The sequence below is a fragment of the Natrix helvetica genome, assembly GCF_964273705.1.
Source record: "Natrix helvetica genome assembly, chromosome: 8".
Taxonomy (NCBI): domain Eukaryota; kingdom Metazoa; phylum Chordata; class Lepidosauria; order Squamata; family Natricidae; genus Natrix; species Natrix helvetica.
This window is the reverse complement of record NC_138559.1, coordinates 18375666-18392423: the sequence shown is the minus strand read 5'-3', so window position 1 is coordinate 18392423 and position 16758 is coordinate 18375666. Positions and strand designations below refer to the sequence as shown.

General features: G+C 40.1%; 1 protein-coding gene across 3 annotated transcripts; it reads left to right on the top strand.

The window, feature by feature from the left end:
• The first annotated feature begins 597 nt into the window (after window positions 1-597).
• Window positions 598-15338, top strand: EI24 (EI24 autophagy associated transmembrane protein). Of its 3 annotated transcripts, none has more exons than XM_081961164.1 (12): window positions 598-750; window positions 1234-1285; window positions 4080-4225; window positions 5913-6058; window positions 7078-7138; window positions 7941-8007; window positions 8381-8505; window positions 9602-9721; window positions 10681-10792; window positions 11187-11298; window positions 13057-13131; window positions 13636-15338. In XM_081961164.1, exons 3-12 carry the CDS (start codon window positions 4184-4186, stop codon window positions 13784-13786), a joined length of 1011 nt encoding a protein of 336 aa, XP_081817290.1. In that variant the 5' UTR covers window positions 598-750; window positions 1234-1285; window positions 4080-4183; the 3' UTR covers window positions 13787-15338. The 3 variants fall into 3 exon arrangements, with proteins under 3 accessions (XP_081817290.1, XP_081817292.1, XP_081817291.1); XM_081961165.1 differs by lacking the exon at window positions 598-750 and adding an exon at window positions 807-1077 and having other exon boundaries at window positions 1230-1285; XM_081961166.1 differs by lacking the exon at window positions 1234-1285 and having other exon boundaries at window positions 614-746.
• Window positions 15339-16758: the final 1420 nt, after the last annotated feature.

Genomic DNA, 16758 nt, shown 5'->3' with positions numbered 1-16758 from the left:
TCTGGAGTTGAAGAGGAGAACTCTTTATTATGTAAAGTGGACTAGTTTGGCCTTCTTAATGGCCCATTGACAAAGTGGGGATGGGCCGGAAGCTGCAGGAATTTACTTTGTGTTTAAAATGTGTTTCTCCCTTTTTCACATCCAGGAAAATATAATATTCTGCCTTATCAATATTTCCTAGGATATTTCATTTTTCTGGGAGAGGACTGGGTGATAACTTCCAACACAACCTTCTGACAAGCAAAGTCAACGGGGAAGCCAGATTCGCTTAATAACCGTGGTATTAATTTAACAAACGCCGTGATTCACTTAACAAACGTGGCCAAGAAAAGTCGTAAAACGGGGCAAACTCACTTAGCAACATACATTTTAGGCTCAAGCGCGGTGGTAAGTTGAGGACTGTCCGTAAACGGGAACTGGGATAGATGAAAATAAATAAATAAATACACGAAACTCCCTCACGCGCAAATGACTGCGGTGAGGAGAATAAGCGCTCGGCCCACGCGGCCCCCTCGAGGCTTCTGAACTGCGCATGTCTTTCCTGGCGGGGGAGCGCATGCGCATCGCCGCCGTCGAAGCCTGGGATGCTCCCTGGCGAGGCTTGAGGAGGAAGGAGAGGGGTGGGGGAAGAATGATGTGAGGCGAGTCGCGCGTGCGCAGTGGCGTCCAGCCCGGTGCTGCCTGAGGAGTGAAAGGCTGACGGCCGCGGCGGCCTGTCCGTCGCGGACCCCGGGAGGCCTGGACTGGCAAGTATCGACGGCCGTCTGGGCTGGCTGGCTGGAGGAGGGAGGCGGCTTCCCGCTTTTCTCCTCTGGGATCTGTCTCGGGCTTCCCCGGATTGCGGATTTTCCCGCTTCGCTGCCCCCCCTTTTTTTTTCTTGGTCACTTCGCGTCGTCCCCGGCGGGCCTGACTACAAAGCCCATCGCCCACTGCTCGCCCGCCTTTCCAGTCGTTCCCCGTTGCTGCCGTGGCCCCTCCGGCCGAGTTTATCTTTCCCTTTCTGCCATTGCCGTGTCTGAGGCGGGTTCTTGCCCGGGGAAACCGGGCCGCATCTTTCTCGATCCTTGGCCAGCAAGGTGTAGTGCATGGGGATGATGGGGATTGTAGTCCTTTCGAGACACCTGGACGGGGACCCTCCACCCCGCCCTAAACACTTAGGTCTAAGGCTGTGTTTGGAGGGAACAATAACGACAATATCTCGGTTTTTTTTTATTTTGTGCAATTCAAGGCAGTGTTATTTAGCGCTCCTGCTTCCTGTTTTCCCCACAACAACAACCCTGTGAGGTAGGTTGGGCTAAAAGAAAGCAGCGGCCTCACGGACTTCCAGGTTCTGATTAATAATAACAACATCACCCGCAGTCTTTCTATTTCCTTGGTGCCCTCTCAAGCTCTCAGCTTGGTTGTTTACTTGAAGGTATTTCATTGCTCAACTAGGCAACAACCACATTGCCTGCAGTTTCAGCCCTTAGTTATTGAGACTCTCTCTGCTGCAGGTAGTCCTCGACTTGCAACAGTTTGCTTAGTGGCAGTTAGAATGGCACTGAAAAAAAAAATGGGTTATGACCATTTTTCTCACAACCATTGCAGATCAAAATTCTGACGCCTGGCAACTGATTCATATTTATGACCGTTGCGGTGTCATGGGGTCCTGTGATCTCCCTTTGCAGCTTTCTAACAAGCAAAGTCAATGGGGAAGCCAGATTCACTTAACAGCTGTGACCCAAACTTAACAACTGCAGTGATTCACTTAAGAAGTGTGGGAAGAAAGGTTGGGGCAAAACTTACTTAACAAATGTCTCACTTTGGCTCCATTGTGGGTCGTAAGTCAAGGATTACCTGCATTGGAGTCTCTGTTTCTTCTACCCATGCCCTTTTCCTCCCTTCTTCATATTACACCCAAATCCTTAAATTTGAACTGGACTGCTTTGCAATCTTTTTGGAGTTGAAGCTTTTCCCTTCTCTTTTTTCTGTTTCGTTCATTACTTTGAAGCTTTCTCCTGTAGGGAAATGTTTGTTTATAACATTGTAAGGCACTCCATTTGAAGAAGTTTCCTTCTCGTTCAGCAAGCAAATAGACACTGTTAGCAAGTAGTTCAGATGGTCTGTTGCAGCACATCAAAGAATAATCCGAGTTAATCTTATCAAAAGGAGTCTGGTGCAATGTTTCGAAGCCTACTAGAAACTTATCAGTCATGTAGTTATTTTTTCAGGCTTAGCTGCACCTACAAGGTTGTTCAGTAAATTTAGTTAATATATGATTTTTCTCAGAGCCAGATATTTCTATTCTGGGAATTGGGGCAATAACACAGGCATTTATGACAGGGCTTCAATAAAGTTAAAATAAACACGTTTTAGAAAGTGGCATAGTACCTCTAAACTGAAACATGATTTCAGTTGCATTTCAAACATTATTTTAAACACAGTACTCGGAGCAATTCTGTCTTGGCAAGAGGATGAATGAGTACTGTACAGCATGCAGTAATAGTAATAGGGAATAGTAATAGTTCTCAAATGACATGATTTAGTGTGGTTTCTACATATTGTAATGCTGGAGTTGATCAGTTCTTCGAGACTGAAAGTTTTCCTTACAAATAACCTCAGACCTTTGAAAGTTTGTACTTCATCCTTTTCATCTAAGTCTTACTACTGCAGCTGCAGATAAAATAATTTTGGTTTGAAATACGAACCATTTGAGAGTTAATTTGGAAGAGGTTTAGATTCAAATTCAGTACATGTATTGATTTATATTTTCTGTAATGTATATATAATTATTGTGGAGATCTGAATTGATTTATGACAAAATAGGTTTCTTCATTTTGTTTTTAATATTTTTGGGGTTTTAAACTTTGTAAGTATGCTTATTTATGGACTTATTTTTACCTCCTCTGCACGATTTTATGGTGCTATCTTGATTATTGCTCTGTACGTCGCCCCGAGTCCCTGTGGGGAGAGGGGGCGACTAATAAGTTCAATAAAATAAATAAATAAATAAATAATAAATATTGTTAAATTTTATGCCAAGTGATCTTGGTATTTATAGGAGAGGTCACAGTCTGATGTTCTAGAGACCTATATTACTTTCCCTTGGCATCCATATCCTTTGAGAGAATATTATGAGTAATCATACTACCTTTAATTGAATTTAGTAATTAAATTAATTTTTATCCTGGTATCAACCCCTTCACTAACCCTTCCATCTTGCTTCAGGTTATAATTATTTTAGTTTCTAGAAGCAGTTTTGTTAGAGTTGTATTTTAACTTCACAGATAAAAATGAGAAATTGTCCAGTTAATTGTTTGTTAATAAAAGATCACTATTCTTATTTCATTGGCATCCAGCCTGATTTCTTTGGAGAATTTTTCTCACAGTATATCACCATTTGTTTTGCCATCGCTTGCATTCTAAATTAATTTTTTCTTTGGTTTACTTTGGTCAGTGGTATTTTGGTCACTCTGAAGCATTGTTCGAGTTGAAAGAACTTTGAAAAATATAAGAAAAGACAGATGTTTGAAAGATAAAATTCTAGTTGTGAATACTTTGTATTTTGTGATTTTTTTTAAACTAAAAATGTTTGAATGATAAATAAGATACACATGCATATTTATTAATTTATAGAAACAGAAATGAATAATATAAAATAGGTCAGAAAATGACAGCAAGTAGAGAACCAGAATAGTTTGGGCTGACATCTCATTGGGGCTGAGAATGGGCTTGGCATGTTTGTGGGTGGATGTTGGTCTCACTTGTGTTTAATGGAAACCATCTCTGCTAAGCTGCTGTGACATCTTAAACATTTTTTGCCATGATTTTATATATCATCCACACCCCAAACATGAAACTTGAATATTTGGAGCATTGTATTATTTGTTGTTGCTTCTTCTTGGAATATCTTAAGCACTGATGTTTATTGTGGTCTGGAAGAAGCATGTTTAAAATGATTTAATATGGTCTTGGAAAGTAAACCTTTTTCATGATCCATATGAATTAAAGAATGATTAAGGACAAATACACACCATTTATAATCATAACATCAATTTCATTGCTTCACTTACAGCTATCTTTTTTGTTCTTTTGTCAGATTACCAATTTCTCATGTTTTCACAATGAGACAGGCCTGGGATCATTTCTTCCCTACACCTTGTAGTTGATAGCTTTAGATGTCGAGACAATGCTGGCGTAGATATGGCAGATAGCGTCAAGATCTTCCTTAATGATCTTATCAGGGTAAGTACGTCCTTTTATTCTTGTTGTTATACATGACAGTGTATGTAAGATAAGATTGGATTTTAGATTGTTTCAGACACTAACATTTATTTAGTTCCCATAAATCTGTCTTTGGCAGTATGAAGAAGGGAAGTTTTAGGAACCTCCAGGACTTCATTCACAAACCATGTGTAATTATCAAATAAATCCATATCAGGACCAACTCTAACTGTGGTAGTTTCTCAGCATTTAGGTTAAGCTCAAGTGTAATATCCTTGTGTCTAACTCTGTGATTCTTAGTAATTGGAGAGTTTCTGAACTGTGATGCCATTATATTCGTGATCAAATAATGAATATTAGAATAACAGAACAGAATAACAGAATTGGAAGGGACCTTGTATGTCTTCTAGTCCAACCCCTTGTTCAAGGAGGATACCCTATGCCATTTCGGACAAGTGGTTGTCCAGTCTTGTTTTAAAGGATTAGATTTAACTAGAAAATCACTGGGCAGTTGCTTAGATATCTGATTTAGAAAAAAATCAGGAGAAACAAGATGTCAATGAAGATTCTCAGTCACCCAGGTAGAATTGTTTGAAAGTTGAGTCATGACAACTGGTCAGCAGAAACAAGAAAATCTAGAGCAAGTAACCAACTTATCTCAGACATTTGAAGTATCTAACTGGAGTGCATTTCGACATTCAGAAGAAAATATGCAGTCAACAGATGTTTAAATTTGGATTTGCAGCAGGGGTGCACAATCTGTCTTGAATTAGGGACCACATTTTGTTTTTGAGTCAAATGCCAGGGTAAACATATACTTCATTTAGTTTCTGGTTTTCACTTACTGATTAAATTAATGAAATATGATTACTATTACAAGCTTTTATTAGCGCACTAGTCACGAACGGGCTTTCTGAAGGCTTTCAGATCTTGCTGCTCTGACATACAGATAGTCCTCACTTACCAACCACAATGGGACTGGTGGGTCTGTCATTAAGTAGTGCGGATATTAAGTGAAACATTACATGGCTGTGCCAACTTGCAACATCAGTTCTGACTGTGGCCAATAAGTAGATCACTGTAGGCCGTTAAGTTTAATGTAAGGTGACTGTGACTGGTGACTTCCTGATGGCTTCCCCATTTGACTGTTGGAAGCCTGCTGAAAAAGTTGCAAATGGTGATCGTGTGTCTGCGGGGGGAAGGGAGGGATTGTGACAACTGCAACTTCAAGGAACAGCTGTAAATCTTTTTCAGTGCTGCCATAACGTCAGCCACTGAATGAGTGGTTGGCAAGCCAGCACGATCTGTAGTCCCAATACTGAAGCATCTAACTGTTTATCATTTGCATTTAATAATTTTGAAATACATTTTCAAAATCTGGATTTTTCATACATGTTAGGGATTTGGAACTATTTGCAGAATTTGAGTTTTGCTTGTCAGAAGCCAGCTGGCAAGGTTACAAATGGTAAATCCATGATTCTGAGACTCTGCAGCTATAGTAAATAGCTGCTGATTACCAAATTCTGATCATGTGACTGTGGAGTTGCTACAACAGTCATAAGTAGAAGGACTGGCTGTAAATCGCTTTTTTTAGTGCTGTTGGAATTTTGAATGGTCACTAAACAAACAGCTGTTGGTGAAGAACTACCTGCATACACTCTGTTGAATTGTATACTGTATGCTGAATTTAGATGTTTATGTTCTCTAGGGAATTAAAGATTCCATATGGGGGATCTGCACAATCTCCAAGCTGGATGCTCGGATCCAGCAGAAAAGGGAAGAGCAGCGGAAAAGAAGAGCAACTAGTGTGCTTGCCCAGCGAAGAGCACAAAGCGAAGAGAGGAAGCAAGAGAAGTAAGTTCCAAACTTGGGAATTGTGTCGTGCCATCAGTAATCATCTATCAGTGTTTTATCATCAGTTACACTTAGCACTTATATACGGCTTCACAGTGCTTTTTACAGTCCCCTCTAAGAGCTTTTACATAGTCAGCATTTTGCCCCCAACAATCTGGGTCCTCATTTTATCCACCTTGGAAAGATGGAAGGCTGAGTCAACCTTGAGTCGGTGAGAATCGAACTGCTGGCAGCTGGCAGTCAGCAGAAGTAGCCTGCAAATACTGCATTCTAACCACTGTACCACCACCAAGATGACACTGAATCCCTAGAAATCACTTCTGGTAGCGTAGTCTGTGTACAAACTGGATCCTGCAAACTTTGGTAGGGATCTTTATTTTATATTGACCAAATTAAATGAGGTTTTTGAAATATTCTATTATGTGGAGCTCTCGGCCAGTGTCATTTGAGGGACTGACTATGTTCTATATAGCTGTTTAATTTCATCACGGAAGCCACTGGATTCTTTGTAAGAAGAGACTTGGAATGAAAATTTTAAGATACTAATTTTAGTCTCCAGCCCAGTGGCTTCTATAGTTGTAATTCATGTTTTTTAAAAAGTTGATTTTATGAAAAAGAAAATTAATAAGGCTGCAAATTATTCTTGGGTGCTAAGGAACATACAGTTCTACATATATCTGTATGATGTATGTGTATGTCTACATATATCTGTATGATATTGAATAGTTGAAATGATGAATGTCTAGATAGGGTTACCTAACAACCGAGAAAAACAAGGAAAACTGGAAACTTTTACCAAATATTTTTTAACAAATGGAGCTCCCAACAATTTGAAATTTAATGAGAATAATGGAAATATATACTTTTGCATTTTTATGGTTGCAAATAGATTGAAACTACCAAGCTGAAAGAGTCTGCTTCCGTATCAAGCATTCCCATCTGTTTCTGTGTTTAAACAGATGTCTTTTTTGAAAATACATGTAGATTTGATTTTTGCACTTCCTTTTATTTTTCTTTAGTGAACCCCGGATAGTAAGCCGAATACTTCAATGTTGTGCATGGAATGGAGGTGTATTTTGGGTAGGAATATTTTCACTTCTTTTTTTAACAACAGCAACATAATTGAATCAATTGCTTTCTTCTTTTTGCAAATATGCTTACTTGCTTGAACTTTCTAATTGGATAATGCTGTAACCTGAAAAGCAAATTGAATAGTGATTGAAATCGTTACTATTTCCCAGATGAGGCATAGTTAACTTTTATTTAGCCTTGGTAGAGGCAGTGTTACCCAATCAGTTTTTAATACAAATGAAAATAGCCACGCAATCCCAGGAAATACATGTTTGAGTTAAGAAATGTTGGCAGCCCCTCATCAATTTTTGTTATCTTAGATACATCTTTTACTGGGATTGTGGAACCGTAGCACTGTGCAAATCCTAGAAAAGCTACAGCTTGTTTAAGGGGGTGCTTATGGATATGGGATGTAGTCTTACATTTTTCTAAAGCACCTTTTTTGATTTTGGATCCAAAGAACATTATATCCTTAATTTAAGTTTAGGGAAAGTTTGTAGCTTTGTATTTATAGCATTTTAGTGTTTCTTTTTGCTGTGTTTTCCCCTGTTATGATTTCCCCTAGAACTACGTATGTGTGCGCTGGAGTTGTCATATTTGTAAAGATAAGTTATTCATATATTTACTTGTGTATGTACTTGGGGAAAACCATGAAGTATGTGCTAAGGTATCCAGGATTGAAGATCAGTTGTAGAACACAGAATTGCATCTTCTGGGTCTTGGAAGACATTCTGTCCCCATAGCAGCATGCACATTTAAAAAATAGTGGTTAAAATTGAATTATTTATTCATTTATTTATTTATTTTTTAGCTTAGCCTCCTCTTGTTCTACCGGGTATTCATCCCTCTGCTTCAGTCAGCAACAGCACATGTAATTGGTAAGTATATTACTGTTTAAGGCATTTGCCAAGTAAATAATTCTTTGTGCCGTGCCTAGCCAATTATAATAGACAAGGGTACAATTGGCTGTATCGAATATATCCTACTCTTCTCTTCCCTTGCCCTCAAATTTTCAAACTTGGAACAAAGTACTATCTTTGTAGAGATGAAATAACGCTCTTGAATTAAAGGAAGATAAAATTATGGTCCTGTCTACATTTACCGATCTGTTTTCTACTTGTGACCAGTAGATGAGATTTATAGAAGGAAGATATATTTTCTTTTTCTGGTATAGCAGTTCACGTGAAGCCCCTAAATTGTAATGAATCTTTTTTCTTACTACCGTTGAAAACGCTGTTTCTGTTTTGAAAGGTGACCCATCACTACACGGCGATGTCTGGTCTTGGCTGGAATTTATTCTCACCTCCATCTTCAGTGCCCTTTGGGTCCTCCCCCTCTTTGTGCTCAGTAAAGTGGTCAATGCCATTTGGTTTCAGGTAAGTAGTTTTTTTTTTGAGGAAATTGATAACTTAGCCTAGCTCTTCTTGGTTATCTACATAAACCAGTCCTTGACATACAGATCGTCCTTGTCTTACAACCATTTGTAGTGACCATTCGAAGCACTGAAAAAAGTGACTTACAATTGTTCCTCTCCCTTAGGACTGTCACAGCATTCCCACAGTCATGTGATCAAAATTTGGGTGATTGGCAACCGGCATATATTTATGATGGTTGCCATGTCTTGGAGTTAGGTGCCTGCCATTTGCAACATTCCCAGCCAGCTTCCGACAAGTAAAATCAAAAGGGGGGGGGGGGAGCCAGATTCACTTAATGACTGCATAGTTCACTTAACAGTTGCAGTGATTTGCTTAACATCCATGGCCATTTTTCCAGCCATTGGTAAAATAAATTCCATGTTTGATAATATTCTACGTCCTCTTTCTGCTTAAATTTGTAGTTCCAATGTATCCATTTCTACACAATCTAGTCTCTTCTTGAGTATTTCTTCATCTCGTGGTATATCTTCATTTTCCCAGTATTGTGCGAAAATAATCCTTGCTGCTGTTAAGACATATAATATTAAATACATACTTTTCTTATCAAGTTTTTCTGATATTATACCTAATAAACACAATTCAGTTTTATAATCTATGTTTCCCTATCATCTTTTCTAACCAACTGTGTATCTTTGTCCATTTTTTTTCTTGCTTTGAGACACGTCCACCACATATGATGATAACATGTGCCCAAATATTTATGATGGTTGCCATGTCCTGGGGTTAGGTGCCTGCCGTTTGCAACCTTCCCAGCCAGCTTCCAACAAGTAAAGTCAAAGGGGGAAAGCCACCTTCACTTAATGACTGCATAGTTCGCTTAACAAATTGCAGTGATTCGCTTAACATCTATGGCCGAAAAGCTCTTAAAATTGGCGTGACTCATGTAACAATCAATATGCTTACCAATGGAAATTCTGCTCCTAATTGTGGTCATAAGTCAAGGACTACCTGTATTGTACTGTGGTTTTTTTGAGTGATATTCAGGACAACGATTTTCTTCCATTTTGTTCCGAAGTAAGTGATTATTCTGTTTCAGGACATTGCTGATCTGGCATTTGAAGTGTCAGGAAGGAAGCCGCAGCCTTTCCCCAGTGTCAGTAAAATCATTGCCGACATGTTGTTTAACCTCTTACTGCAAGCTCTCTTTCTCATCCAGGTAAGAATGGGCATAAAACACTCAATCCAGATTACCCAGACATTAAGAGTAGCAGACGTTTGGTATTTGAAGGAAATCCAAATGCAGAACCATACATTTGGCAGACCTTACAAGAAATAAACCACAAGGTAGAGAAAAGCAGAAAGGGCTGGGAAAGAAAAAAGGAATGAATTATGCCATATTTTTATAAATAGGTTGCTAGCCAGTTTGACTTACGTGGTAGTTCTCTCCCAGTCACAGTGGTTAACACGGCTACTTCTTCAAAGCTGTTTATAATGGAGAGTTCTTGGAATCATGTCCTGCCATGCAAGAGAGAGCTTCAGGCCAGGTTTGTTGCTCAAATGTGCATAGCTGGACTTCTAGCCAAGAATGATGGTCATGGACTGTGTTGGACCTTGGACCTGGGATCCAATGCTCTAATATTGGGAGTGGAGCAGAGGGTACCAAGGGAGAAGAGAATCGAGTATAGAGTTAACCCTTGATTTATGACCACAATTGGACCGGAATTTCAGTCGTAAATTGAGGCCCCATGTAACCAGACTCAATAATATGATTGTTTTTGCAGAGGTGGTTAAGCAAGTGCGGTCACTAAGCAAATCGTGTGGTCGTAGGCGCAGAGCCATTTTATCCAATGGATCGCTCTTGCCAGAAAACTGCAAAAAATGTCACGAAGAGCAGTCATACGATGCTGCCACTGGTCGCACATGTGAGCCAGTTGCCAAAGGGCAGAAATACAATTGGGAGTCGTGTGGCAGTCATAACTTGGGGGATGGGTTGTGAGTAATTTGAGCCCATTGTAACTGCAAATGGTTGTTAAGCGATCGGTTGTAAGTCGAGGACTACCTCTACTGTCTCGGGCTTCTCATAATGACTAAAGAATTGCGCTTTTTAACAAAGTGCAGACTTGAGTTTTCTGTGGAAGGGAACAGTTTTTAAAGTTGATTTCTTGCTTTTCCCAGGGGATGATTGTGAGCCTTTTTCCTATTGATATCGTTGGGCAGTTAATTAGTCTCCTTCATATGTCGCTGCTTTACTCACTGTATTGCTTTGAATACCGTTGGTTTAATAAAGGTGAGTCCTGTTGGTTTTCCACTGGGTAATTAATTTTTTAAAAATCTTCTCATTTTGTTCTTAAGCATTGGGGTTATTTTGTGCAAATGTATACAAATCCCATCAAACCCTTTTCCAGTAGAATATTGGGAGATTCTCTAGTGGCAGAAGCAGAACTGAAAAATTACAGAGTACTTTTTATTCTCTGCCTGCTGGTGGTGGCGGCGGCTGGAGGTCTCCGTTATCAATAGTGATCAGTAAAATACTGATACATGGGTTGGAGGTGTATTCACATAATACTTCCTAGAATGTGAAGTAGGAAATATTGGGATCGTAATTCCTGAAATATGAAATCCAGTATTATATCACAGCATTAATTCTTTGAACCATGTGTTTTTGGCTTTTCTCTTGCCAGGAATTGAAATGCATCAACGCTTATCCAACATTGAAAGGAACTGGCCTTATTACTTTGGATTTGGTTTACCATTGGCCTTTCTCACCGCAATGCAGTCTTCTTACATTATCAGGTGACCTACTGAGAAACTGGAGACATGCCATCCTTTTTCTTATCTGTGAGAAGGATAGGAGGAAACGTAGGTAGGGAATTACTGGAAAGAGACCTGGTGTAAATGATAATGGGGTAGGAGAACAAGAAATCCCTCAGAGCAGTGCTAGAAGCAAAGCTTTTGAAAAGCTGGTCTTGGAGTATTGTTGTGAGCCCCTGAAGATTTAATTGAAATGTATGGCTTTTTCTTCTTCCGGACATCCATGAAATGTCGTTCTATTTTATTGGGTCCACCTTTTAAAAGTGTAAGCAACCACAGTCATCCATACTGTGTTTTCCCGAAAATTTGACAGGGTCTTATTTTCTTTTGATCCCCCCGAAATAAGCGCTTGGCCTTATTTTCGGGGAGGTCTTATTATTTTTGAGGTGCAGGAGGCAGCAAACGTGTCACCTCTATGTTGCAATATTTTCGGGGAGGGCTTATTTCAGCGCATGCACTCAAAAGCCGGATTGGGCTTATTATCCGGGGAGATCTTATTTTCAGGGAAACAGGGTAGTCGGACAAGCTCTAAATCATGAGTGAATGAACGCATATTTCATGATAAAGTGCAGGAAAACCAAGACATTTTCTTATAAGTACAGTACTATTTTCCATTTCCAGTTATGCCAGAATATTAATCTGGGCAGAACGTGGATGCTGGCTTTTCTGCTTCTGATTTGTTGAGCCATTCCATGTGTCAGCTATAGGGGACAAGAGGGAGGCTACTATATAAAAACTTAGGTGGTACATACATTGAATAAATTATTATGATATAGGACAAGAGTGTCAAACTTGCAGCCCGTAGGTTGGATGTGTCATGCCCTGGCCATGCCCACCCCCGGTTTAGCGAAGTGGGGAGGGGGAAACCATGATATGTCACGTGATGATAACGTGACGATGCAAGTTTTGACACCCCTGATGTAGGGGAAGCTATGTTATATTAAGTGGCAAGCTGCATGACAAAAGATGTGGATACAGCATTTGGATGCTGGATATTTGGATTGTTCTTTGTTATTTTGTATTTATTCAATTTATACGTTGCCCATTATTAAATTTATATGTTGCCCATCTCATCAATAAGGCGACTTTGGGCAGCTTATAAAACAGTAAAAGATAAATATGAAAACAATTAAAATTAAGAAGGGTGTACCTAAAAATTAAGAAGAGGTACCTAAAAACTAAGACCAAGGTTGCTTTCAAAACTTCATAACGCATGAGCAATTTTTTTCAGTGATTGAAGAAGCATGCAGGTTAATAAATACGGTCTGAAATCTCGTACATTTAAGGCACAACATTTGGAAAAACAGATTCATTTACTATACTGTCATCTTCATTTTCCCATACACATACAGTATGTGCGTGTGCCTGTATGTGTGGTTGGATTCTCAGATCTTGTTAAGATAATGGTTTATTCTACTTAGAGTTTATCAAAACAACAACATTTGTTTCAAGTATAGCCCCAAGCTGATTGCCATAATTTAAAAACCATAGTGCGATTTCTTGGTAGCATAAATGCTCATAATGACATGCTCCACTTGATTCAGTTTAAGGATGTAAAAAACAACAACAACCCTGCACCAAAATAGAAAGGAAAGTTTATGTTCACCTCTGTGCTCTGCATTAAGATTTTTTCATCCACATCATATTCTGTAGTTTATCCATTCTCCCCTTTTTAAAAAAGTCTGCAGAGAGATTTGTATCACATCTTCTATTTTCTCTCCCCGCCTCCTTTCCCCACAGCGGCTGCTTGTTCTCCATTCTTTTCCCTCTATTTATTATCAGCGCCAATGAATCCAGGACACCAGGAAGAGCATAGTAAGTACCCCATTACCTTTTTCAACAGATATTTTTGTGAGTTAAGAAGAGAATCTGATATGTTGAAAAGTCCTAATGCAGAATACAGGGAGTTTTCGACTTAGGACCACAATTGTGCCCCATATTTCCCTTGCTACGCAAGATAGTTGTTGTGTACATTTTGCCTGATTTTATGATCTTTCTTGCCACAGTTGTTAAGTGAGTCACGGCAGTTGTTAAGTTAGTAACACAGTTGTAAAGCAATACAGAAGGTCACAAAAGATAATCACGGGACACTGCCATTGTCAGAAATACATTCCAGTTGCCAAATGTCTGGCTTTTGATCACATGACCACAATGGCCATGTGAAAAACTGCCAAAAGTCATTTTTTTTTCCTGTGCTGTTATAGCTTCTCGAATGGTCACTAAACATCTGGTCGTAAGTCGAGGACTCCTCTTACGTCCACGAATGAAAGGGCTCTTACTAGAGTTTAAGAAACTAATAGAGGTTGTCTTCTCTTCCAGCCACTTCCAGCTACGCCTCTTTTCCTTGGTCGTCTTCCTGAGCAACAAGCTATTTCATAAGACGGTTTATTTTCAGTCCAGCCAGAGCAGCTCTTCGTCCACCGATCGACTGCCCTCGCCACGCTCCTCACCTGCTCGACTGGCACACTGAAAACCCCAGAGCAGGGAGGGAGGATGAGAATCGTTGTTTCCGTGATTCTGAGGAGGGCAGGAAACAGTCTGCCGGGGGTGGGGGTGAGGGCCTTGTGCATTTTCCCTTGTGATCTCTCTCCTTTAAGCCCCAATTGGACATTGGTTTGCATCTCACTGAGTGGTAGATTGGAATACTTTGGGTGGGCGGGCGGGCGAGTGGGTGGGTGGGAGGAACCTGGGTTTTTAACACTTGTGTGAGTTTATTTTGGAAGCCAGGTTCTTTGCTGGTTTTTATAGTGTGTAATGGGCCTGTTTCTGTGCACTTTTTTGTACATTTCCTTACCTCCCCCCCCCCATTTCCCAGGATGAATGGTTTTTGTAACGCATATTGTCGTAGCTTTCTGATGCTGATGGGGTCTTTACCACAAGTGTTGGATTTTTCTCAACGGTCGCAGTTCTTTATATGGTTACCTCAGGTCAGGATTTTGTAATCCCCGTTGTGTGCTGAAATGAAAAGTGGATCATGTAACATTTGGGCAAGGTTACGATTTCGGGGGGGGGGGGTGAGGGGTGAGAGGGCTCTGCCTCTTCGTGGCATCTGATGGCAGGAAGAGGCATCTTAACTTTAGTTGGTTTTTTATTTTGAAGGAATCTGCTGTTGATGGATGCAACAAATTCCTAATCTTAAGGACAGAATGTATTGTTTTGTTTTTTACTTATATCCTTGGAGCTTTTGAAAAGCACCTTCTGAACATTGAAAGGGAAATTTGAAAAGTGTACGGGTAAAGTCAGGCACTGAAATGAAAACTTGTTAATTCTTGTGTCTGGGGTTGTAAGGTTGACGATATACTGTTAAAATCTTGCAAGAAACAATGCTTCTAAGGAACATATTTATGGATCCTGGGGATGGCTTACTGGGGTGGCGGGGGGGGGGGGGAGAGGGGAGGACTTGTACACAAGGGAGATTCCGAAACCTATCTATGGAGAAACAGGTGATGGTAGTAATGGTTTCAACAGGGCTCTTGCACAAGTCTACACAGGGGCCACTGGTGCTAAGCCCAATATGCAGAAGAGAGAATTTGCTAATGTCAGTTCCAAAGGCCTCCAACTCAAATACTGATAGGAAGCCTGACCTGGAATTATTGTCCCAGATGAGGGAGAATGATGCACACCAAAGTGCTCCTGTGTGATTGTAGCTGCAATTGAAATTAAGGACTCATCAGCTCAGGATATGTGAACTTCATATGTATTCATCTGTCTGTGTGTGTACATATGTAATTGTGTATGCACAAAGAACTATAATGTGGTCAGGCAGTATTCCTTATGCATGTCAGTTTGTGTATGGCTAAACATTATGAGATTTTTTTAAAATAAAGAAACAAGCCCTCGGGTTTTTGTAGAACTGCAGTCAGTCTACAGATAAATGTTTTCTCTTGTATTTTCACACTGAACCATTAAAGGAAAACGGGATAATTCAAAAAAAAAAAAAAAGAGAGTAATTGTGTGACTGAATCATGAAACTCATTTTGATGGGGGGATAGGAGACGGGCAGAATAAAAACTTAAAACTTTCTGCAAACTGCTTCAAAGTATTTCTGTTCCTGATTCAAACTTTTCGACTTGGGAAATGACCCAAAATGGTATTTGTGGCCAAAAGCAGAAGATAGGAGCAGAGTGGGTTAAAATGATGGTTTCCAGGGAATGAGGGAGAATTGTATAAATGCTGAAAAATAACTGTGTATAAAGATTTTTTTTAAAAAAAATGGCATAGAATTATCAGCTTTGCCTTTAACTGCAGCATTTTCAGATGCTGCCCAATAGACATCACCAGAGCAATGCAAGAAAATCATTTTCCAAAAAAAAGAGGGGGGGGGGAGGCAGAAACAAGTGAGGAAGGGAATGCTACTGCTGTTGATATAGTGCCTAAAATCATGTTATTTATTACAGTTGTTTATAACTTGCTTTCAAAAAACTAACAGCTGCCATTAAGGGAAGAACTGAGGTAGAAGGAGCAAGAGAAAGTCGGAGTGCTCTGGGTTGATGTAGAGCATTTGGAAATTATGCATATTATACTGTAAAAAATACCTTTGAAAGAGATGTCCGAGGCTGCCCTTCAAGCCTGGTAAAAGCAGGGTGAGAACTGGATGGGGGAAAGGCCAAATTTTAATTTTGATAACGTTTGATAACCGTTGGGGCTGGGTGGTAAACTAAACGGGGTAAATACAATTAATGTATTTGCACATATTATTTATTATCCAAACAAATCCCATGCATTGGGGGTGGTGGTGGTCTTATAACATGTAGAATTATCAACTTTCAACAGCCTATCAGCCTACCTAGTGCGTAGTGCAACCACAGCTTCCCCCTTGGGACCTTGCTTATTACCATCTTATCTTCAAGACTTTGATCTTTAAAATGCAGACTCGTCACTTGTACCCGATGGCTACTCTGTCTCGTTTTTGAAAAGGAAATGGAAAGAAAAAGTCTTTGGACGGAGGAGCTGGTCTTAGCGTTGGGCAAACGATACCCCAAGCTATCAACAAGGTATGCTTGTCGGGGGGAATATATCAATTGAAATCAGTGGCATATCGATTTCCTCTAATAATACAATAAGTGATGAGTGATCAATCCCCTGCAAAACGGCCTTTCAAGAATCTTAAGCCCTTGTCAGCCTGATGCCTTCCAGAAGGGCTGGCACAGTTGATGATTCTGTGGATTAGGTTTCTCCACGTCTTCCGATCTTGCACTACTATTTTTTTTAGTTCTGTGCTCTGGATGGTGTCTGCTTTGATGGTGGCTGGCACCGTAGATCTGAATAACAGAATAGGAAGGGGCCTTGGAGGTCTTCTAGTCCAACCCCCCCTACTCAGGCAGGGGGACCCTATACCGCTACAGACAGGTGGCTGTGCCAGTCTCTTCTTAAAAACCTCCATTGATGGAGCACCCACAACTTCTGGTCAATTGTTCTCCCTTTTAAGTAATTTCTCCTTAA